Source organism: Saccopteryx bilineata, chromosome X (assembly GCF_036850765.1).
Source record: "Saccopteryx bilineata isolate mSacBil1 chromosome X, mSacBil1_pri_phased_curated, whole genome shotgun sequence".
NCBI classification, from domain to species: domain Eukaryota; kingdom Metazoa; phylum Chordata; class Mammalia; order Chiroptera; family Emballonuridae; genus Saccopteryx; species Saccopteryx bilineata.
This window is the reverse complement of record NC_089502.1, coordinates 65,059,291-65,084,183: the sequence shown is the minus strand read 5'-3', so window position 1 is coordinate 65,084,183 and position 24,893 is coordinate 65,059,291. Positions and strand designations below refer to the sequence as shown.

Below are 24,893 nucleotides of genomic sequence, written 5' to 3'. Positions count from 1 at the left end.
GGGCTGGCGGGGGCCCCGCAGCCGGAGCCCGCGCGGGCTGCTCGGCTTCCAGCGCGCGCCTGCGCGCCCCTCCGGCCCCTCACCCTGCAGCATCGCCGGCGTGACGTAATGCAACCTCAGCAGTCAGCGGCGCTATAAAGCGGGACGAGGCGGCGCGCTCCCAGACGCAGAGCTGCCTGTGATTGGCTTTGGCCGCGGAACCTCGGAGAGCTGAGCGCGGGGATCCGGGCGAGCCCGGGCGGCTGCCCCCGGCGGACAGCCCGAGCGCGGACCGGCTCGGCCGGCGGCGGCTGCCGCAGGTAAGGCGGCCCCGGGGGCCAGGGCGCAGAATGCCGGGCGGCCGTGCTCGGCGTCGCGCCCGCCAGGGGGGGAGAGGCTCGCACCCGGACTGTACCATGGGGCGAAGGGAACAATGGAAGTGACGTCTAGTCCCCGAGCCTCCCTCCCCCTCGGGCGCGCGGCTGCCCTCCCTGGCTGCGGCCGGCGGCCGGGGCACCCGCGGACAGGGGCTCCCCCGCAGAGACCCGGGCGCGCCGGAACCCCTGGGGTCGGCGGCCCTCGGCGAGGCCGTCGGTGCTTTGGGGTGACGGGAAAATGGCGGAAAACAAAACGGTGAAGTGAGGAAGGCAACGTCCTCCTGACATTTCTCCCTGCGACCCCCTCCCCCATATTCCTGCCATTCTCGCCCCCCTCGCCCCCGCCCGCACGCGCCGCGAATAGTCACCTTGGAATGCGCGAGGGAAGGCGGCGGTGGCGAGAAGGTGGCACGGAATCGGGCATTTTAGGGGCTAAGGAGCCATCGGGGGGGGGCGTGTGCTGCAAGTGTCGCCTCCGCGGATCCACCACCATTTTGGTTCTCGGCCGTCTGCCGAGCCGCGGGGCCGGGGGGCGCGGGGCTGGGTGTCTCGGCGGGCGCCAGCGGTGGCCACCGCTGCACCAAGTAGGAGAGGGGAGGAAGGGAGCTGGTCTTGTCCCCTCGCTCTCGCCTGTCCACGGCGAAGGTGCCGTGTCTGGTTCGGTTCAAGATTCAGTCGGATGGGTCGTACAGGAGGGGGCACGTGTGTGCGTGCTGCTGGGAATGATTGAAACTTGGTGTGGTCTCGGGGAAGGGAGACTTTTGCAGGAGGAGGGTTGCGTCCAAAGCTGCAATACTGCTACTTGCCAGGGCTCCTTTGTCTCCTGTCTCTGCAAATACTACTTTCGCATTCTCTTGCTCTGCCTCCTTAGGATGGATTTCTCTTCCATCCCTTACCCTCTTCACATCACCGAGAAGCTGAGTCCTAAAGGAGCTGTGCTTAGAGGAGATTGCTGAGAGTAACGTGTGTGTGTGTGTGTGTGTGTGTGTGTGTGTGTGAGAGAGAGAGAGAGAGAGAGAGAGAGAGAGAGAGAGAGAGAGAGAGATATTTCTGGTCCCCGTGCAATTGCTGGAAAAATGTTTACTTGGAGCGTACTTGGTGGTTACCTCCATTCAAATTGGATGGGAGACAGACTCTTGGGAAGATTGAGACGCCCAGCGATGTTTTCGATATTGAATAGTTCACTGCTGTTCTGGTACCCTATTTATTATTGATCTTATTGAAACTTCCTATATGGCGAAAAATGGGGCTGCACATTTATTTATTTGGTATTCGTACAGCGTGGCACTTCTCATAATAATTGTACTACGTGTTCATTTTTTTTTACACTTCACCGAGCGCTAGTGCAGATTGTTCTCTGTGGATTTGGCAAGGATAAAGCTTGCCCTTGGTTGGTTCTCTTTCACTTCCCAAAACACGGTGTTGTTAGTGATTTTTACAATGTGCTTTAGAGAAGATTTTGGTTTAATCAAGTTGTCGGATTCAAAGTGTAGTAATGTTGCTTATGTCATACTGGGTAGTTGTTTCTGTTGGGATCCCTTTGGTTGCTTTTTAGATGAACAGATTTGAGCATATCAGCCCAAAATAAAATTGTAAAGAAAAACTCTTAGTTGTGTAAGAGATTTGGTTTAAAATGTTTAATAATATCTCATTTTAAATGTTTTCACAATAGGTAAAGACAACATTTTTCCAAAGAAAATAATATAGTTCAGAGGGAGCAATATAAAGAAATTGCTGCAGATTTTATTTTACAGTATGTAAGAAAACCTACAGTTTCTTCAAGACTCTATATTAAGGTGATTAACAAATTTTACTGCTTTATCTTTATTAAAAAAATAAAATTAAGTGTTTAAAACCTTTAAAAGACAAGATTGTTCTATTAGTGATAAAGAGAGCAATTGCTCTGATTAAAGTTGAAACGGTATACTCTTTTTAATTTTAAAAACAAGTCCTCGTGAAATTATAATTTGTTTCTAAACAAACACGTAGTTTATTGTGAAATCGACTTCATTTTGAAGCCATAAAGCAATTTGCTATCTTTAAAAACAAAAAATACTCCCAAGAATTTCTAAAACTTTGTAATTTTGCTCATGCATAAAATAATAATAATCTTGTCTGAAACCTTTGATACAAAGAAATATCACCTACTGCTGTAAGATTTTTATAAGCATGACTCAAATTGTTAGTAGAGGTTCCTGTCTGAGACGCTTCTGCATCCTGCACACCTATAGAACTTAAAGGCAAGGGAAAAAATTTGTGACCTCCCGTACTTAAGGATCAAGTTATTTTATATGGCAGCTTTCTAAAACGTTCATTAACCATGTAACCTCATCTTTTGGGCAGTATAGCCCCATTCAACACTGTTATCTAAAAATGAGATACACATTTTATAAAATCCACAGATTTTTTTAGTTGGTTTACTTACAATCTCATGTTTGAAGGGGAAATACACTGAAGTAGTTATAAGAAATATGTTGAGTGACAGCATCTAACTAAAGTTTCATTCTATCTGGTGACCTTAAATATAGGATAAGTCATTTGAAATGAAAAATGATGGATCTCTTGCTTCCAAAATTAGTGTCAGGTTACCATGACTTTATGAATCATTAATGGCAAAATCCATTGTACGATTACATCTATATCTGGAAGAAACAATTTGCTAAAATGCTGGTATGTGATTGATCTTATCTCTACCATATTTAGGAACCAGTCATGTTTCATGAGTCCTCAAAACTGTGAGACAACAGAATGTAATAGAGTGCGCTCAGAAATCTTGACTTGCTCCAAGAATTCCAGGGAAAGTGGGATAGAGCATTTTACATTATAAGTAGAACCCCGGAGCCAGAGGTAAAAAACAAGTTTATCTGCAGAGTTCTGCTGCAGGGCTGATGTGGACCTGGAACAAATGATTGAGAGCCACTAAATGAAATTCACTAATACTGGGCACCCGGGTCCTCTAGTAATGTATAAATGTCTCAACTATTGTCTGTTGTCATCTTGTTCTTATTTTTCTTCTGCTTTTATAACCTATATTTTAACTGGAACTTCAACACTGGTTTTGTTCTTTTGCTTGCTTCTTTCACTTCTCTATGGCTCATCACCCTTTCAGTTTTATTCCACATGTCTTTGGTTCACTTCCATTTGACCCTTCTTTAATTATGGTTGTCGCATAAAATATCTAATAAGGTTTTTGTTTTGTTTTCCTTTGTAATAAGATTTGCACATCTAGTTGAGAGGCACATACTCAGTTGCATTTCTTTTTCTCAAGACAACTGACGGCCTCAATGTTTTAAAACTATTTTAAAAATCTTTTCTTTTACAGAGATTTGTGAATGAACTTTGCTAAGCATGGATGCAGGCGGAGGAGGCAGTCTGGGATTGCACACAGCAGACGCTAGAATGGCCCACACCATGATTATGCAGGATTTTGGTAAAGCATTTTCTTTGTTGTATTTTTTTTCCTTTTTTAAAAGTCAGAAATATCAGAACTACATTGAGGAAGGGGAGGGTTACAATGAAAAGAATGTGCTTTTTGCTAGGAAAATACATTTGTAGTATTTATTTCCTCAAAGTAAAGCTATATTTCTATAGTTTACTTGAAACCTTTCTTAAAATTTTGTAGGACAGTTGAGATAAGAAAACTTGTAATAATAGAGTGGTATTTTGTCATTGGAAACGTAAAACTCAGTTTGCATAAATAACTATCATTTCTTACATATAGATTATTAAATTAGCTTTTCTAAAATACATTTTACTTTGAATTTTTAATAAAGCAGGACAAGGAATACTTCAGCCTTTTTTTAAAAGTTAGATGCTTATATAGCAATACAGGAAAATGATGCACTAAGTGATTAATTGTGTTCTGATACTATATTCTCAGAAAGTTGTTACTAATCACATTACATTTTAAAAAATAAATGAAATTATTCCCTGTTTTTGTGGACGTCTTTCAGTAGCTTCTTTTTTTCTTTTCCTTTTTTTTTAAGTGAGAGGAGGGGAGATAGACTCTCGCATGCACCCAGATCAGGATCTACATGGCAAGCACCTTCTGGGGTCTATGCTCGAACCACCTGAGCTATCCTCTATGTTGGGCACACACTTGAACCAGTTGAGCTTGGAGAGTGGAAGAGAGAGAAGGGGGAGACGGAAGGGAAGAGAAGGAAATGGTCAGATGGTCGCTTCTCATGTGTGCCCTGACTGGGGATCAAACCCTCAGTAGCTTCTTAAAAGTATCAATTTTACGATGCTGAGAATCCAATGACAGTCCATAAAGAAACTGAATTTGGGCAAGGTCAACCTGAATTATAGAAGGTAGAGGTATCTGAAATAAGTAGAAGAGGCAGGAATAGGGTAGTAACAATTGAAGAAAAGAGCAGAGTGAGAATATGAGAGTAAAAAAGAAATGGTTTATTGGGATAAAAAGTAAACAAAAAACATGACATATTATGGAACTGTCAGAGATGCAATTAAGGGTGAGGACTCCGCTCAATTAAAAAAAATGCTACTATTGTTTTCAGAAACTATGGTTGAATACATTATTTTGTCCTGTTATAAAGCCCAGAAAAAAATTGGATTCTAGTCTTGGCAGTCTTATTAGCTATCGGCACAAGCTTGGGCCAATTACTTAATCCACTTTTATGAAGGGGTTGGATAAGATAATATTTAAGGTCCTCTCTAGTTCTTTATTCCTTGACATATCTGCCTGATAAATAAAGGTATGGTGCGTGGTTCAAGATCAGATGTGCCCTGGCCAGATGGCTTTATTGGCTAGAGCGTTGCCCCCTAGCACTCATGCTGCTGGTTTGATCCCCGATCAGGGCACGTATAGGAATGGGGGTCGATGTTCCTGCCTGTCTCTCTGTCTCTGTCTCTCTCTCCCTTCTTTTCTCTAGAATCAATAAAATAAACATTAAAAAGAAAAAAGATCGAATGTGGGGATCAAGATGATTGTGTAGTTAGCTGATAAAAATAGAAAGGGGGCATGGATTTTTCCTGTTATGAGTCACAAGTGAGTTGTGTTTGTTATGAATGACTTAAAAGTGATTTGGGATAGTAAAAAAAAAAAAAAAGGAAAAGAACACGAATAAATTTTAGAAGAAAAGCAAAAGGGCTGAAGAATAAAAGATTTTACAAACAATTTTGTGAATTCTTTGCTAGAGATACTTTTTAAAATACTGGAATACTTGAACTTCAAATAGTTAAGTAGGTTTTGCTTGAAGTGTTAACTTCAATTTCTTTACCTCTTAAAAATAGTTTAAAAATGGAAGAAATACAGTATTTTTTCCATTTAATACAGAATGCTACGTACATAGTAGCATTTGGTCGAGTCCAGACCCCCCTTCATTCCTAAAGAAGTTGCCTGTTAGTAAGTAAAGCACGGTTCCTCCAAAGGTTGGAAAAAATGTCTGATTGCTGTTGATGAATATTTATTCGGTGTGCTCTTAATTTCCTTTTCATCATTCCTCCTCGGTGTGTTTTATTTTTAGGGTTAATTAATCCTTTATTACAGCCAACACTTGATTTCCTTTTAGTTGCTAGGGAAATAGAACATGCATATGGAAATATTTCATGTATTTTTCTTTATTTTTTGAGATATGATTAACATACTATAAAATTCACCCATGTTAAAGAATATAATTCAATGGTTTTTATTATAGTTACAAAGTGCAATCATCATTATTACTTAATTTCAGGACATCTTGTCATTGTAAAAATAAACCTCATTCTCATTAGCAGTTACTCCCTACTTCCCCCAACCCAACCCTGGACATAGGCGACTACTAATCTACCTGTTTATGGAGTTACCTACTCTGGACATTTCATATAAGTGGAATTATACAATATGTGGCCTTTTGTGTCTCGCTTCTTTCACTTAGCATAATGTAATCAAGTTTCATTCACGTTGTAGCGCATGTTAATACTTCATTCCTTATTACTGCCAAATAATACTCGACTGCACGGCTAAACTGCATTTTGTTTATCCATTCATCAGTTGACAGATATTTGACTTGTTAAAATATTTTTAATGCATTAGATTTCTTTTGTGTTCAACCTAAAGCTCTGCATCTTAGACTGTAGTCTGAGTGCCCTGGAGGCATGTGGCAACGTGCCAGCCTGTACCTGAAACCACAGGATAAACAACACATTTTGGAGTACCTTTCCTTTGAATAGGGGAGAACACACATAAACACAGTTATACTCCTGTAAACATACTATGGGGTAGAAAGCAGCACTTTCGTTCACTATCCCCTTTCTTTTTCTGATTGATAAAATGGGAAAATTTAATAAGTACTTCCAAACTTTTAATTTAAACTCCATTCTAAAATGAATTTAATAAAGTAAATCAACTTATTTATACCACAGAAAATTTAAAGCAACCGTTTTTTGTTGTACAGCTGTTCACGATTCCATTTCCTAGTAGTATTTTGTGATTATTGGTTTTTGAAATGATACATTCTTTTAAAATTCATTTTTTATGCTACTTTAAATTTAGGCAAAAATGATGGCAACTAAATTGCTTTAACATTTTTGGTTAAAATTTTGCTGAATATTCAGTTAAATCAGAAATAGCTAATTTGAGTAATGTTCACTCATTTTTGCTTAGGAATGATGTGGACCTGAAGTATAAGTTAGTTTTCCATTCATCTTTAGTAAATAAATTCTGATGTCTTAGAAGGTGGGGACTTTTTTATGTTTTATTTTTATATTTTTGATGTGCAGTTCTGAGCTCAACTTCATACATATATGTTTTTCATTTTTTGTATGATATTTTAAGAAATGCAGAGGTATCGAACAGGTCTAACTCTAAAGGAACCTCCATTTGGAGGGTTTTGGACAAGGACACTTTAGCCTTGGTAACTTAGGTTTCTGTCTGAAAGCAGCCTCCATCCAGTAAACTTTCCAAATTCTAAAATTTAATTAGAAATTAGATACATTCTCTTTAAAAATTTCGGCTAACATAAAAACTTAGATATTTGCAATTTCAGAAATTAATGGTATTTGTGAAAGAGTTTAGCAGATGTAGGTAGAGCTAAATAACCAAATAAATACACTGTGTGGCACAGAAACTTGAAATTCTGTGGGATTTTCGGTTGGGATGGGATGGCTAATATAGTTAGAATACAAAACATGAATGTAATTCAGAAATTCATTATGCTAGTTTTTTGGGGGAAGGATACTTGAGATTTAAATTTTTACAACATTATGTAATAACCTTGCTCATGTCTCAGTATGATAGTTCTGCTTGGAATCTGTGCCATTGAATTTAATAGTTGTTTAAGATTTTATTGCTGCAAAAATACGTCTTGCTTTGAGACTTAAGTGGAAAAACAGCATTAGATAGTGGCCCAAGACAGACCCAACAAATACTGAATTTTACAGTACCCCTAAAGTGAAATTCCAAGTATTCACATTTAAATGAAATCACTTTAGTAAATAGAAAATGATTGAAATTATGACTTGGTTCTTACTGTTATCTGGTTATCTAATTGATTTCACACTTTTTAAATTATTTTTTCTTACTGTTCATAATTTTGTTACCTAATCAGAGATAAATTCAATACCTTTTAATACTGCTTGTTAAATGTTTTGAAATTTAAATGACTATAATAGATCAAAATTTACTCTTGTTATTCTTTACTTGGTTACCCCTTTAAATGTCCTTTAGAAAGCAGTCTCTAAAATAAATTCTATTCTAGGTTTTAGACAAGTGTTAAAAAAATCCAATCTACGGTCAAACAATGAGATCAGATCCCAGCTTAAGTCTAGGGCAAGTTTATTTAAACGTTCTAAACCATAGTTCATTTTAAAATGGAGATAATAGCAACTCACCTTATTATACAGTTGTTCTGAGGCTTAAATGGGACAATATGTGTAAAAGCATTAGCAAGTTGTTTGGATCTTGGTCTGAGTAATTTGCAGTACCCTGTGGAAAACTCATTGATTCTTGACCTAAACTCAGATTATTTAAGTCAGAGTAACCAAGCATATTTGGATTTCTTTTGGTTTAGATCTGATTTATCTGACCTGTCCATTCCTACTAGAGTAGGGGCTAGGTGAACTGGAAAAGTACTTATTTTGTCTTTTTTAGAATCTTCTCAACCAAGTTGATCTGAACCTGGGGCCAGTTCTCACCTTATTCCATCTTTTCCTGGTGTTTTTACCCTCAGGAACCAAACTGACATCCAGCAGTACTCGAAAAATAAAGGACTTCCCCATCATTTAAACCTGACTTGTGAGAAGGTTTATTAAAATACTAATTTCATTATTTATATACATAGCATTTCAATACTGTGAATTTTGTAGGTTTGACACTTGATTTTTCCCTGCTAGAAACCATATTGTCAATCTGGTTGAATGCTAAATGTGAACCCCCCTGCCCCATCCCCCTCCATCTCCAAAATGGCCAATGGAGGAACAAATAACGAGGAAGTGCTACTTGTATACACAGCCCCTTTGGCTACCAGATTTTCAAGATTGAGGCCATGTTCTTTTGGAATAATGCTGTAACTTAGGTGAGAGTTTGCAAATGGTGGGAAGGATACAGGAGGGTTGAAAGAAAGATAAACTTGAAAGGCAGCTTTCCCTTCACGCTTTGTTTTTTGATAGGTTAGGGTGTTAACAGTCTGCACTGGTCTCCTTCCAAACTTAACTAACTTCCATAATGAATTGGTTAATAATAATAATGAACATTGTATAGCAATTGGCATTACTTTCAGGTATTACCTTATAGAAAGTGATCATTATATGGAGGATTTTTTATATAGATAATTTTGTTATAACCTGGTCCACAAACTATTAAATTGTTGACTGTACCACTTTAGGGAAGTATATTTTAACAGAGTTCTTTATGAAGGGATTTTGCACTCTCAAAATATTTGCAAAGGAAGTGGGAGCTGGTGTTTACCATGGTGCCCAATAAAATGTTATTTAAAACTTTTTTCCTACAAATTAATGTAGAATTTAATACAATTTAGAGTGCATATGTATTATTTTTTATCAAAAGAAATCTTTGTCTAAAAGGAGTTTGTTTTATTCCCCAATATCAGATGTTATAAGGTGCCTTCCACTTTTGAATGTAGTGGTTCTTATAAGATAAAGAAGTTCAGGGACTTCTATGCTTATACTACATATTTTGTAATATATTAAGTTTATAATTTTTTTCTTTTTATAAGTTTATAATTTTTAACTCACCTAATTAAAAAAAATTAGCTAACACTCTGTTATGTTTGTGTGTTTTGGGGGTTTTTTGTTTGTTTTTTTTTGTATTATTCTGAAGTTGGAAACGGAGGCAGTCAGACAGACTCCCGCATGTGCCCGACCGGGATCCACCTAGCATGCCCACCAGGGGGTGATGCTCTACCATCTGGGGCGTTGCTCTGTTGCAACCAGAGCCATTCTTACGCCTGAGGCAGAGGCCACAGAGCCATCCTTGTCAATATGTGCCTTGTCAATATATTCACACACACACACACACCCTTGGCAACTGCTAATTTATTTTCCATCTGTATAGTTTTCTGAGTTTGTGAATGTTATAGAAGGGATTCCATTTATACATTCTACAGCATTGTCAACTCTGATAACTGGCTTTTTTCATTCAGCATAAATTTCTGGAGATTCATTCAGTGTGTTGAATGTTTCAATAGTTTGTCCCTTTTTTATTGTTGAGTGGTATTCCACGGGGTGGACACACATGAGTTGGTTTAAGCGACCATTCCTGGCTGAGGGACATTTGGGTTAGTTTCAGTTTTTTGCTGCTATGAGTAATAGTTACTATGAGCTGTGATGAATATTCACGTGCAGTTTTTTTCATGTAAACGTGTTTTAATAACACTGAGGGGAATGCTGTAGAATGCAGATATTGGGTTGTGTGATAAGTGCATGTTTAGTTTTGTAAGAAACTGCCAAACTGTTTTTCAGAGTGATTACTACATTTTACATTCCCACCAGTAACATATAAAAGATCAACTTTCTCCACATCCTCATCGACCTGTGCTGTTATTACTGTTTTTTTTTTTTCTTATTTCAGCTGTTCTAACTGGTGTATAGTGATATATTACTGTTATGTTTTACTTGAAAATAAAGCACACTATTTTAAGGTCCTAATTTAGATTTTATTAACATTGTTTTCACCTGCTTCCTGGTTGGTGATGGTTTTTATTGCAAATTGTGATTTTTTTTTTCTAAATGATAGTTTGGCTAGGAAAATCTCATACTTACAAATATTTGATGTCATCTAATATATTAAATACAGTACTTTTAAATATTAAAATAACTTTATTTTTGGCTAATTGTTTGTGTTATAGTGGCCGGGATGGCTGGAACTGCACATATCGATGGAGACCATATTGTGGTTTCAGTCCCCGAGGCCGTGTTAGTTTCTGATGTTGTCACAGATGATGGCATAACTCTCGATCATGGCCTTGCAGCTGAAGTTGTTCATGGCCCTGATATCATCACCGAGACAGATGTAGTAACAGAAGGTGTAATTGTTCCTGAAGCTGTACTTGAAGCTGATGTCACCATTGAAGAAGATTTAGAGGAAGATGACGGTGATCACATCTTGACTTCTGAGCTAATTACAGAAACCGTTCGAGTCCCTGAGCAGGTTTTTGTGGCAGACATTGTCACTGGTCCTGATGGTCATTTAGAACATGTGGTCCAAGATTGTGTTTCAGGAGTTGACTCTCCCACCATGGTGTCAGAGGAAGTTCTTGTAACTAATTCAGATACAGAAACTGTGATTCAAACAGCTGGTGGTGTTCCTGGATCTACAGTTACTATTAAAACCGAAGATGACGATGATGATGAGGAGGAGGAGGAGGAGGAGGAGGATGTCAAGAGCACTTCTGAAGACTACTTAATGATATCATGTAAGTGAAACATAAAGTTCATAAGGACTCGAGAGATTGATTTGTATATAACCTGGAAAGGCTCTGTGTGCCATGGGGATAATATTTTTGAAAACTATTTTTTTCAAAGCTGTATTGCTGAGATGCTTTTTTGAATTAGGTCATTTTTAATTTAGGCAATTGGAAATTCAGACCCAAAATCAAGTAAAAGAATGCAATTTAGTAATATCTTAGACAGAAATACAGATTTGGAAGGTTCGACAAGATTGTGTTCTGCAATTCTCTGTGTGGTTTTTTTCTGTTTGTGTAAATATGTGTTTATTTCAGAGTGCTTTACAATCTCCTTAACACACTTTTATCTGAAGGTGGAGGATAAAAATATTTTGTTCTCGTTCTAAGTGGTGGGTTTGCCTGAACAACAACAATAACAAAAATCTAATGATAAGTTATTGATGGAGGTAGAGATAGAAGTGAGCCTATACTTATAAAATTTGAGGGTATCATGCTGGAAGTAGTAAAGATTAGGTAAAGCCTTAACTTTTCCATAGAGGATTTTTGCCCTTTTCTTTTCAAAATAAAAAATGGCTGATTGGGAACCAGAGCACGTGTAGGTAAGTATATATACAGTGATTGTAAGTTATATGTGTGTATCAGTAAATTTAAAGTGAAAAAAATAGATTCATTTAATTTATAAATACAATTCTGAAGTCCAGTGTGTTAATTTTTCACTCTGTATGCAGTTTTGAAAGTGAATATTTACATTGTTTTTAAAACAATGATTTAAGCCACTAGAAGATTGTGCAAATGTTATTACTTCTTCTTAAATTAATGTGGATTACTAAAGCAACTCTATATTTACACCTTAACCTGATATGTAAAAAAAAAAAAATCTACGGTTATTGATTGTATAAAATGGTGTGGCAAAGTTGGTAGTCTTTCTGTGCCAAAATAAATTCAATATGCCTTTAAAAAGGTACTTGTCAAATTAAACTCTTGGGTATTTACGTGGTAAAATTTAGACATATGTATTGTGAATAGTTATACCTTAACATAGTTTCTATGATTTGAGTCTATGAAAGTTTCTAGAATATTTTAATTTAAATTATTTATCTTGATATTACCATATATTTCAAAGAATACCATATATATTACCATATATTTTATGTCATACTCCAATAGATTGAAACTTCTGAAGTACACTGAATTGCTTTAATAATACTGGAACTGCAGCAAGGTCATTCTAAGGGGAATTTAAATGGGGATTAATCAACTCCTTAATTATTAGTAAAGAAATAGCAACGATTTTTTAAAATCCCTTTAAAACCTAAGCATTTTTAATTTAGGAAAATGGGTTATATAAATATATAAAAATTAAATATTTTTTAATACCATTCATTTTCCCACCATTCAGATCCTTGACTATTTTTTGTAATGGTTATAATACTCAAATTTTGACTAGGTACTCAATCTTACTATTTTTATATATTTCATTCTATTTTAACATAGCTATTTTTTTCCACCTCTTAACCTTTACTTCATTTTCTTTACCGCTTTGTTTATATGACCATTAAATCTTTCAGAAACTGGAGAATAAATTGCCTTGAAAGGATTCAGTGTTACCTTCAATAGTCCTCTTCTTTACTTATTTTTGTTGTTCTTTTGTTTTTTTTGTTCCAAGATATTTTTAAAATATATAAGGCATAAAGCAGAGGTTTTTAAACAGACTTCCGTCTTCTTCTTGAATCACTGAATAATCCTCTAAGGAAATCTTGTCAGTAGCTGAATTTTAGAGGTAGAGAGTTTATCTTCTCTCAATATCTGAATTTTTTTTTCTGTTTTCAGGCCAGAGTTCACAAATTCTTTAGCCTAATAGATGGTTAGGCTCTCCCACATATGCCAAGTAACTTAGATATTAATACAGGATAACTATCTGTCTAAAGTTACCCTAGATTATTTTTTTTAATGCCTAATACTTGGCCTGACATGGTTTCAAATGTTCCACTCAATATAATACCCTCTACACACCATATGCCCCATGCAAAGTCTTTCTCCAGCCCCGTTTCTCCCCCTTTGCATTGTAAAGCAATTTCTGATTTTTTTTTTTTTTACCATTTTGAAAGGCAAAATGCCTACTTTTGAAAATTCATAGATCACATTTGAAAGTGAGGTAGGGAAAATCTAGACTTTGCTCCATTTAGACTTCTTGAACTTCATTTTTTAAGAGTTCTGGGTTAATAACTTGACAGTGTCACTCTTTATTCTGTTTTCAGTAACTCTGGAATTGTGTAGAGGTAGTCAGAATCTTCACAGTTTCATGATTCGTATATGGTACGATGATGTGCATAAGAGATTTTCAATTTTGATTACATTTCAGATTTTTAGGGACACATTGATATAAAAATTGGTATACATTTAATATTTGGGGAGAATATATTGTTTAATATTTATGATCAAAAAAGAAAGTTTATTAATATAGTCATTACATAATTTGTGCATAGTATTCATATGAAACTAAATATTATTATTAAAGACTATAGCAGAGAATCAAAATTTTAAGGTATACCTGAAAAGTAATATTCTCGAATAATCTTGCTTTACCTATTAATATGATTTTGAGGTGAAGCATACGTTGGTAAATCTAGAAGTGTACAAAATTTCTGGTTTGAAGTTGTTGTCCCTTGATTCAACAGAAATTAAGAGTATTAAGGTTTTATTTTTGTAATGATTTCTGAAAAGCCCTTTTATAAAAATCATTTAGGAGTTTTCTGTGTTTCTCTTTTTTTCATTCCTAGGTTTCATATAGAAATACGTTTATTTTTTTAATTTGCGAATTGTTAATTTGAGCTTATTTTATGACCACTGTATATTTTATGTTCTACTCTTCATGTTATTAAGTTTGGTATTAGGATTTAGCTTAAAATGTTGAAAGTGGTAGATTATTTCATCTTTCCCCAAAGCATTTTAACTAAAGTTCTATGGTTATTAAATGTTATATATGTAAATGAAAATCAGTGAATAGTTTTTTATATAACTTTGATCATGTGTATATGATTTTGTATATCGTTTCTTTTTTCATGAAACAAGCCACTTGTAACACAATAGGTCATTAAGTGAAATAGTGAGTAGGTGGTTAATGCATTATTTCATGCTGCACTTATGTTTACCACCCACTAAATGTTAATTGTCTTTTCTGACGGAAATTGTTGCCTCATGGTGTCTTACAGTGGATGACGTTGGCGAAAAACTGGAACATATGGGGAACCCACCATTAAAAATTGGTGGTGATGGTTCCCAAGAAGACGTTAAAGAAGATGGATTTGGTTCAGAAGTCATAAAAGTGTATATATTTAAAGCTGAGGCTGAAGATGATGTTGAAATAGGTACAAGAACTAATGGCAATTTTCTGCATTATCGTTAGGAATTAGAACTTACTCTCATCTTCTCTGGACACTACTGAAATTGACTTAAAAGTGCAGACTTTTTAAAGGTTTCTTTGGGGAGGGAATATAAATAAATTGGGTGTGAATATAAAGCAAGAAGGCAGAATATGTCATTCTTAGATTCTTTCAAACATGAGTAGAATATTACAGTTGAAATATCAAAGCAAATGAGTGGCAAAGATTTAGTTTCGAGTGGGAAATTATAATGAGAATTTAAGGGCAGGCTAGGCTGGAAGCTAGAAAGCCTACTTGGACTTTAATCCTAGTTCTGCCATTTAGCTGAGTGATCTTTGGTGGTTACTTAACCTCCTTCTGCCTCAGTTTTCTCATCCCTAAAGTCGCCATAATTATAATAACTACCTCATAGGGCTGTTGTGAGGATTAAATGGGTAAATACGTGTAAAAGACTTACCCAGTGCTTAGCATGTAAGTGTGATTGATGTGTTAACACTTGTTATTTGTCAGTGATGAATATAAAAAGTGTAAATTATAAGAAAATTCTCTTGACACTTAGAAACTTATATTGGAATATTGGGGGGAATACTTTTTGAAAGGACAGTATTTCTTGTATTTTCTTCTTTAATAATTCAGGAAATTATTCCGTGATACTTTTCAGTTTTTGATATGTGTCTGAATTTTCCAGGCGGAACAGAAATTGTCACAGAAAGTGAGTACAACAACGGCCATGCCGTAACTGGAGTGCTTGACCAGGGCCGGATGCCGCGGGAGAAGATGGTATACATGGCAGTGAAAGATTCTGCCCCCGAAGAAGATGATATCAGTAAGAAAACACAGGGTACTAGCATTCACTTATTAGCAGCTATCATGTGTTCCTTTAAAAAATAAGCAATCTCAGAGATACAAGGACAATATAGTAACAACAGTCTCTGAAATAAGCTGGACCCTTGGCTGTAATTAATGTAAAAGGGAAGGGTCCTTTTGACCATACATAGATGTATTGTTCCAATCAGCAAACGTCAATACTATGTCTAGATACAGGGAGCCAGAGATCAGCCATGTCCTGTTGCTGATGTCATAGAGCCCACAAAGATAGAGCAAATTATGGAGAATGGAGAATCTGTTTTCTGTGTGTTAATGGGTGTGTCACATGTATATTATCTCATTTAATTCTCACAGCTCATCTCTGAGGTAGGTGATGTTATCCCTGTTTTATGCCGGAAAAAAGTGCTCAAGGAAGTTAAGTAATTGCCCAAGATCATTTTGTTGTTAAGTAAGGAAGGTAGGATTTGAACTCCTGTCTGTTAACTCTGCTGCCAGTGTTCTTTCCACATAGCAATTAACATTGTTGGTCTCTCTCTGGATTCAGCAGTGGAAAGGCAAACTGATTGTTTGCCTTCTGTTCCTGAGGGATTAGCTGAGTAAGTATTGCTCCAAGTCCAGCGGCGAGGATCCCTACTCATTCCGCCTTCGACGGTCTCCAAGCAGTCACTGCTTAAGGCTTCTTAGGGCTGAGCGCCACAGTGTTGACAGCCTCAGATTTCCTTCCTGCTCTTTCCTTATCAAGACATTTTATTCTCCACCTGCCCTTTCTTTGCCTCTTTGGAGGGATGTGGCCCTTCCTAAAGGCTGCTTCTGTCTTGCCATGCTCACAGAAACGGCTTTGTTTTGTCCTAGGAGAGCAAGGGCCTCCACCACGTGCATTACCCATGTAGTGCCCGTCTTTGCCTGACCTGTGCTCCCATCCTCTCCCCTCAAATTTCCTTTCCATGGAAACCATGGGGAACTGAACTCCAATCTCAGACATGACTAATATGCCACAGCTGAAAATACCAAAACAAATGAGCCCAAAGGATTTGATTGGAGAAGTAGAGAGCCAAATGAAATCACTTCTATTTGGTTCCTAGATTCTTTACTTTTATTTTTTAACCACTGGTAAACAAAAGGGCACAGTAGAAGGTGGGGGGCAGAAGCTTAGGTTAGCCAAGTCAGGAAGGCCATGGGGATGTGGAAAACTCTGACTAGTGACTCTTTCTGGTTCGTTGAAGAATGGAAACTTAGACGAAGAGGAGCCCCTTCCACATTTTTCCCACATTCCTTCTACAGTGAATAGAGGAGCCCATTATTGGAATCAAGAGGAAAAGCATAAATCCAAACCAATTTTGTACTGTACAGGTTAAATCTAAATGCATTATTTCACATGAAATATATTAATTGATCCTCTAAGTTTGAACTTTTTAAATGTTTATTTTTATTGATTTTAGAGAGAGAGAAAGGGAGAGAGAGAGACAGGAACATCGATTCTGTTCCTGTATGTGCCCTGACCAGGGATCGAATCGCCAACCTCTGTGCTTCGGGACGATGCTCTGACCAACTGAGCAATCCGGCCAGGGCATAAGTTTTAACTTTTTTTTTTACATCAATGCTATATTTTTAAAAATGAGTCTCACTTATTGCTTTTTTCCTCAGTAAAGTTTCAGGAAATCTTGCCTCTTGAAGTCTACATGTTCTTGAGCACCAGCATTATATGTGTGTGTGTATAAATAACATGTAATATAGATATGATTTTAATAATCTTTATTTTAAAATTTTCCATTAGTAGTTTGACTATTTTTCATTGCATGTACAGTACTGCATTTAAGTTACAGTATGTGAGCTAGCATGGACCACTTTTCTAGGATTGTTTCTATGAGAAATGCTTTCTTCGTTTCAAAGAACTATCAGGCAGAATTACGGAATACAACCTTTTAATAAAGCTGTAATGCCCAGTGCACTGTAAACTCAGTCAATATATTTCAAGGGCACATGTTTTATATAATCTAAAATTTGTTTTCATAGAACTAGGTTCTAAAAGGAGAAAAATAATTTTGATGAATGATTGTCTCCTAGTGGCACTAGCCTCCAAAGTGCCTAATGTCATTTTTAATTAACCAAATTGAAGTCTTGAAAGTTGAAAGAAAATTGTTTGGAATTTTTGCCCATTTCTTAAATATTTGGGGTTACAAATAAGCAATTATTTCTAAAATTTAGGTTGTGCTGAAATAGCAGATGAAGTTTACATGGAAGTCATTGTAGGGGAAGAGGAAGGAACTTCTCTCCCTGAGACTCAGCTTGAGGACTCTGATGTTAATAATACAATTGTCCCTGTTGTCTGGGCTGCGGCATATGGTAGGACACTGGCATTTTCTCACCTGCTAAGTACATAACGTATCGATTTGATCAGGCTTTATTTAGGTCAGTAAATATGCTGTGCTAATGCCCTTTATTAGCTAGCTAATATAATAAAATGTTTTGCTGTGAACTGGTTCATCGCTAGTTGCCCACATGATTTTTCTATCATATATCTTGTGTTATATAAAATAAACCTTGCTTAATGCATGGTGTTTTTCAAGTAGGGTTTGTTTTAAATCCTACTTATATAAGCAAGTGCCATAAAAAGTTGTTTTTCCAAAGTAGGAATATTTTTTTGCAAGTTGATCCTTCCCCTTTTGGAAAGTCATAGTTTTGTGTAGTAACACGATAAATAATAAGATTTTTGGGTTTTGAAAAGGAACAAAAATCCAGGTGGGTTTTTCTACAAAATACGTAATAAAAGGTAAATGTATGAAGTTATTTTTTCCTTTATATTTTATCTCATTTCTGCTTAATTTAAAAGATGGTCCAGGTATATTCTTGACTTTACAAAATTTTGGTGTTCAGATGCATTAATTTATCTTAACTTGGTTTTTCTAAAGGTTTATTCATTCAAGTCTATTATTGAGTATCTTCAATTTTGAGAGTATGCTGCAAAGATATCTCTCCAGTTTATTTAGAAAGTAAATTTTTGCTGCACATTAACAGTTCCAAGGATGTTGGCAGTAGGCTTTATTTTCAGTGTATGAAATTATCTAATCATTGGGAGTAGAACTTAACAAAAAATTTAATCAAAGCAATGGTGGGCAAAGTAAGATTATTTTAGATTAAGATGTGATCCACTAGTGATCATTATAATCAGCATATCAGTGTTTAATTAGTCTATTTTTTAGGAGATGAAAGAAGAGTTTCACGCAGGTATGAAGATTGTCAAGCATCAGGTGAGAGAGCTTTATATGTGAGTTGTAAGTGAAATGGCCAATTTTGTACACTGCTTGGCAAATGAAGAGTTATTACTTTGTATGTATAGACACATTTGTTGGACCCTTATTGCCTGATCATATCTAATTCATTACATAGGAATTTGCCTCTTTTGGGGATTGATTAATCTATAGACAGACATCATTATGTGTTATTCTGTGAATGCAGTTAATTTAAATCTACCTCGAAGTATAAATATCAAGCAACATACCACATGTTCCATAAATGGCTGCTATGGAAAAATATGAAATAGAAACTATTTTAACAGAAAGTGTAAAAGTTTTTATGATATCAGCTACTTCTTAATATCTTCCTTGGGGCGTAACTGTTTTCTCATTTTTTATTGCAGTCAGTAGATTTATGTAACATACATAAAACCCATGTGTCAGCTTTTTCTTTATTTTAATACACTTTATAAACTGTTACACCATGGTTAATAGTTCATTTTCTTTTCTAAGCAAGAAGAATTTCTTATGATAAAATGTATGCCTGTTCTTTTTCTACCCTTAGGAGGTATTTGACATTCAAAATGAAATGTAGATTTCAGAAGAATTGATGAGGCAAAAATCACAGCATACAAGCTTAAAGGGTTTTGTAGGCCTACATTTTTAAACCAAATTGCATAACAACAGATTTGTAAGGACTGAGATTTTATTAAGGGCTGTATTCTGAATACACTGATTCTACTGAAATTTAGTACATTGCCTGACACACTGATCTTAAGATCCATCTTAATACTTTTCACGTCAAGTGAACTATTCTAAAGCATATATACAAGATAACTGTTGTTCCTTATGTGATACACATAGTCACCATGACTACGTAGGTTCCTGCCACGTCTATTTCTAAATCTCTTTAATTTCATCAGCCTTCACTGGTGATAAATTAAACTGATTCCAAGCTTTTGTTTAGGGTCATAACAATTTTTTTTGTTACATTCACCTTATCAGTTTATTCCTTTAGGATGACTAAATTGGGTTATTTTAAAATTAATTTTATGTCATCTCCTATTGAAAGTGTTTGCATAAATGTGTGTGTGTAAAATTATAGAAGAGAGTAATGTGGGTATAATCTATGAAAGTTACTACTATGGTGTTCAATTCAGTACCATGATGGCAGCCTGATGCCGTGTCACCTGTAGTAACTCACCTCGCCAAAATGAAAAATGTACAAATATATGTAGTGTAATTGGGTATCAATTTTTTCAGCCAATACTTTGGACGCAACATTAGAAAACAGAAGTAACACAGCAGCACAGTACCTTCAAATCTGTGACAGCATTAACACGAATAAAGTACTTAAACAAAAGGCCAAGAAGAGGAGGAGGGGGGAAGCAAAACAGTGGCAGACAGGTAAACTAGTAACGCTTTGCCCTATGAATATTATCATGATTTGAAATGTGGCATTATATTTTGGTAACCAAAGGGGAAAATCAGTTGTTTATAGTATAGCTCTATTTCCATATGCTCGTTTGTGTTTTTATTTGATCAAAATAGTTTTGTGGTGTTGTTTTTTTAATGTGTTTGGTACTTATAAAGCAATGTTTATTTGCTCTTTACCCAAATAATATTTTAAAAGGGAATTTTCAGGTTGGTTTAGCAATAAAGGGTTCCTGTTTTTAGTTTACAAAGTCCATGTGATAGAGTATCTTGACAGATGGGTAATCTATAATCTATAGTAGAGTGCTGCTCATTAATATTTAGGGAGCTACTTTATCATAAATTACTTTGAATATTCATTCTATCTTACAAGGTTTTATTCACTAGTTTAGTTCTCACATTGTGAATATCAGTTCATTTTGTTGTAAAATCCTTTTAAACAGTCTGGCAAAATGTCATAACTTCCCTATTTTTTTTAACCTAGCTGTCATAATAGGCCCTGATGGACAGCCCCTGACAGTGTACCCTTGTCATATTTGCACGAAAAAGTTTAAATCAAGGGGATTCTTGAAAAGACACATGAAGAATCATCCTGATCATTTGATGAGAAAGAAATATCAGTGTACAGATTGCGACTTCACAACCAACAAGAAAGTGAGTTTCCATAACCACTTAGAAAGCCATAAGCTGATAAACAAAGTTGACAAAACCCATGAATTTACCGAATATACACGAAGATACAGAGAGGCTAGCCCTCTTAGCTCAAATAAACTGATACTACGAGACAAGGAGCCGAAAATGCACAAGTGCAAATACTGCGACTATGAAACTGCAGAACAAGGACTATTAAACAGACATTTACTGGCTGTTCACAGCAAGAATTTCCCCCACGTTTGTGTCGAGTGTGGGAAGGGCTTTCGCCATCCTTCTGAACTCAAAAAACACATGAGAACCCATACTGGGGAGAAGCCATATCAGTGTCAGTTTTGCGTTTTCAGGTGTGCAGATCAGTCCAACCTGAAAACACACATTAAGTCTAAGCATGGCAACAACTTGCCATATAAGTGTGAGCACTGCCCCCAAGCATTTGGCGATGAGAGGGAGCTTCAGCGTCATCTCGATTTGTTTCAAGGACATAAGACACACCAGTGTCCTCATTGTGACCATAAGAGCACCAACTCAAGTGACCTTAAGCGGCACGTCATCTCTGTCCATACTAAGGACTTTCCTCACAAATGTGAGGTCTGTGATAAAGGTTTCCATCGCCCTTCTGAGCTCAAAAAGCACAGCGACATCCATAAGGGCAGGAAGATTCATCAGTGCAGGCACTGTGACTTCAAAACATCAGATCCATTTATTCTTAGTGGCCACATCCTTTCAGTTCATACTAAGGATCAGTCATTGAAGTGTAAAAGGTGCAAGAGAGGGTTCCGGCAACAAAATGAGCTGAAAAAGCATATGAAGACCCACACTGGAAGGAAGATTTACCAGTGTGAGTACTGCGAGTACAGCACTACAGATGCGTCTGGCTTTAAACGCCACGTGATATCCATCCATACAAAAGACTATCCACACAGATGTGAATTCTGCAAGAAAGGATTCCGAAGACCATCAGAAAAGAATCAGCATATTATGAGGCATCACAAGGAAGCTCTTATGTAATGAGACCAATACAAAGAAAGAAGCTAATTGGAAAATACGATATGCTACATGACGGGACAATTTCACAAACTGTTTCATCTGATTACGAACTTGATCTTAAGTCATAACTTTACATTCTTTGTATTAAAGATATTTGAATTGACAAGGGATCTCATAGCCCTTTGAAAACTAAGAATTTGAGAAACACCATAGAATGGTTGTAGTAAAACTTATAAGTAGGACTATATGTATAAACTACAGAGGGGAAGAGCAAAGACAATGACTTTCTTTGGCTGGACATACTAGAATCATAATTCTGAAAAATATCCTACTTAACTGAGGAAGTGAGCAATGCTTTGCTATGACAAGCCTCACTTTTATGTGATTTTAGAAATGGATGGGAAATAAATGTAGTCATCCATCAGTCATTTAGTCATTGAGCCTTTTATATGGTACCTGGAAAATGAATTCCAGAAATACAAAACTTTATGTATTCATTAAAATAAATTTCACTGGAAAACAGGTTTAAAATACTATTAAATTGATTCAATAGTATTAAAAAGGACTACAAACCTGCTAACTTTTTGTCACAGGACAGGATGTTTGAGAGACAGCATTCTGTGCTAAAGTCTAAGGTGAAGTCTGAGGGTTCAAGTTCCCTTTTCTCCGATGTTCAAGTTGCTTGCTGTTCAGCACGGCCTATGTGACAAACATGTATTTGAGTCACATATGGCTTACTAAAGCGGGGCAACCAGGAGTGTTGCAAACGAAGTTAGCACTATATTTCTTAACGATCTAAAGATGAAATCGAGAGAACAGTTTTCTTAAATATTTTAATGTTTAGAAGGTTTTTTTAGGACAGTCTTAGCAAGTATGATGGTTCTAGTCTTACTTGCTCTAATGTTTAAAGGTGCAATTTTATGCCATTATTGAAACTTTTGATTTTTAAAATCTATATACCATATAATTAACATGCATTTTCAATATGATGCAGTGTTTATGCAGTACTTAACACTGTGCTGCGAGTAGAGTTCAGAAGTGGATTTCAGTTTACAGTGTATAAATTGAAAATATGCATCCCTTTAACAACGCTTTGTGTTAGCATGCTGCAAATCAAAATGGCGCTTAATATAAAAAGCTGATTTAGGGAAATTTAATAAAATTCTGTTCATAAATGTAATGCATATGATGTGTACTTTTAAGTTTTAGTTGCTTCATGTTTACACTCAGCTGTTCAACATAATTAAAAAGTAATTTTACTTCATGCTATATTGTGGCTTTGTGTTTCAACTAATGTTCATCTTTCTGTTTTTGCACCAGATAAGAATCAGTTTCTTGAGAATAAATTTTTTATCTTTCTTAACTTCAGAATATTAAATTTGGAAAATCTAAAATCGTGTGTAATGTGGCTGTAAATGATGTATACGCTGTAAAATAAGATTGTCACTGTTACGTGGGATTATTATTTCTAAATGTTACTCATTGAAATGAGCATACAATAAAAAGCATTTATTGCACTTCAAGGCTGGGTGGATTTATTTAAGTTTTTGCTATAATGTTTATTCTTTATTAAGAGACTTTTCCCGTAAAATTGCTCTTTGGTAGTTTGGTCTGCAGTTTAACGTGTTGGAGAAGATTGTGCATTAACAACACAAGTTAAGAATTTAAACAATTATAATGACTGTGGCATGACTATTCCTCAAAAACATGTAAGTTTTTGCTAAAACCATTACAGAATGCTCTAAAGTGCCCATTTTAAGACTCGCCATTTATAGTATAGAGAAAACTAAAGAAGCTTACTCTGCCTCAGTAACATAAACCTGAGAAATGAATCCAAAATTATGTTCCTAATAGAGGAATATGTATTCAAAAGGAAAACTATTAAATCAAGTATTTGTGAATGATTTCTGCAAATGAGAATAAAAATCATCTGCTACATTCAAACTAGTCATTTAGTAGAGTTCAGGTACCTAGATACTGTTTTTAGACTGTCATTTGCGTTCATTCTTTTTTAAAATTAATTATTTAATGATCAATGACAAAGAGTTTTTTTAAGCTTTAATATCTGTAGATTTCACACCTCAGATCATTAAAATACATATTCTCATTCAGTAGACCTTTAATTTTGCATTTCTAATAAGGTCCCATGTGTTGCCACCATAAAAGTAATAAAATGTTAGACAAAAGTCCCAGTGTAATGCCAGTACACTTTGGCAACTTTGCTTCAACAGCAGCTATGGGTGAGTTGACAGGCAGTCTGTACTAAGGTCCTGGCATTTGAGCTGAGAGTGGCAAGAAGGACCACTTCACATGAAGGTTTGAACCATTCATACGAAGGTTTTGGTGGAAGAGCATTCAGGGCAGAGAAACATGCAAATACAGATAACCTGAGATGGATCATGCTGAGGGGACTGATAAGAGATGAAACCTATGAGACTGAAATGGGAAGCCATTGGAAGGTTTTAAGGAAGGGGACCTGTGATATGATTTACATTTTGAAGATCACTCTGAAGGCTGTGTAGGGAAAGTATGGATGAGCCGAAGGAAGTAGGGAGCCATGTAAAGAGGTTATTCCCATTGGTCACGGTTATAGTGGAGCTGGAGAAAAGTAGATGGATTTTCTTCCTTTCACTTATAAATGGGTCTAGAAAACCTCATCCAAGACAGAACAAATAAAAATTTAGTCCATGTTAACAAAAAATTGTTTTAAAAAGACGCATTTTACTCGCCCAGGTTTGTCTTATGATAAAACATATTTCACCTAAAAAGTGTAGGTCAAAGTGCATTCATAAGATAGAGAAATAATTTGTTAATTATTTTAAAAGCATTTTCCACAACAGTTCAAGACCATTTTGTGGAAATGAATATTTCTGATTGTGACTTTTGAATGGCCTACACTGTGATGGAAAGGAAAGGATTGGTAGTCAGTTGGGATTCTTACAAGGATACGGCTCTCAAATTAAACTCATGTTGGTACAGGACAACCACCAGTTTAAAATTTCAACTGCCCTTAAAATATATATGATATAGCCCTGGCTGGGGGACTCAGCAGATAAAGCACTCGGCGCACTGAGGCCATGGGTTTAATCTCTGGTCTGGGCACATGTGAGAATCATTCACTGAATACACAACTAAGTGGAACAACTAAGTGGAACG

General features: G+C 36.3%; 1 protein-coding gene across 11 annotated transcripts; it reads left to right on the top strand.

The window, feature by feature from the left end:
* Window positions 1–23,249, top strand: ZNF711 (zinc finger protein 711). 11 transcript variants are annotated; one of them, XM_066249369.1, is made up of 11 exons: window positions 1–299; window positions 2,029–2,152; window positions 3,060–3,203; window positions 3,679–3,786; window positions 10,661–11,227; window positions 14,431–14,586; window positions 15,290–15,442; window positions 17,635–17,772; window positions 18,630–18,677; window positions 19,926–20,069; window positions 20,581–23,249. In XM_066249369.1, exons 4-11 carry the CDS (start codon window positions 3,705–3,707, stop codon window positions 21,756–21,758), a joined length of 2,466 nt encoding a protein of 821 aa, XP_066105466.1. In that variant the 5' UTR covers window positions 1–299; window positions 2,029–2,152; window positions 3,060–3,203; window positions 3,679–3,704; the 3' UTR covers window positions 21,759–23,249. The 11 variants fall into 11 exon arrangements, with proteins under 11 accessions (XP_066105466.1, XP_066105463.1, XP_066105468.1 ...); XM_066249366.1 differs by lacking the exon at window positions 3,060–3,203; XM_066249367.1 differs by lacking the exons at window positions 1–299; window positions 3,060–3,203 and adding an exon at window positions 505–612.
* Window positions 23,250–24,893: the final 1,644 nt, after the last annotated feature.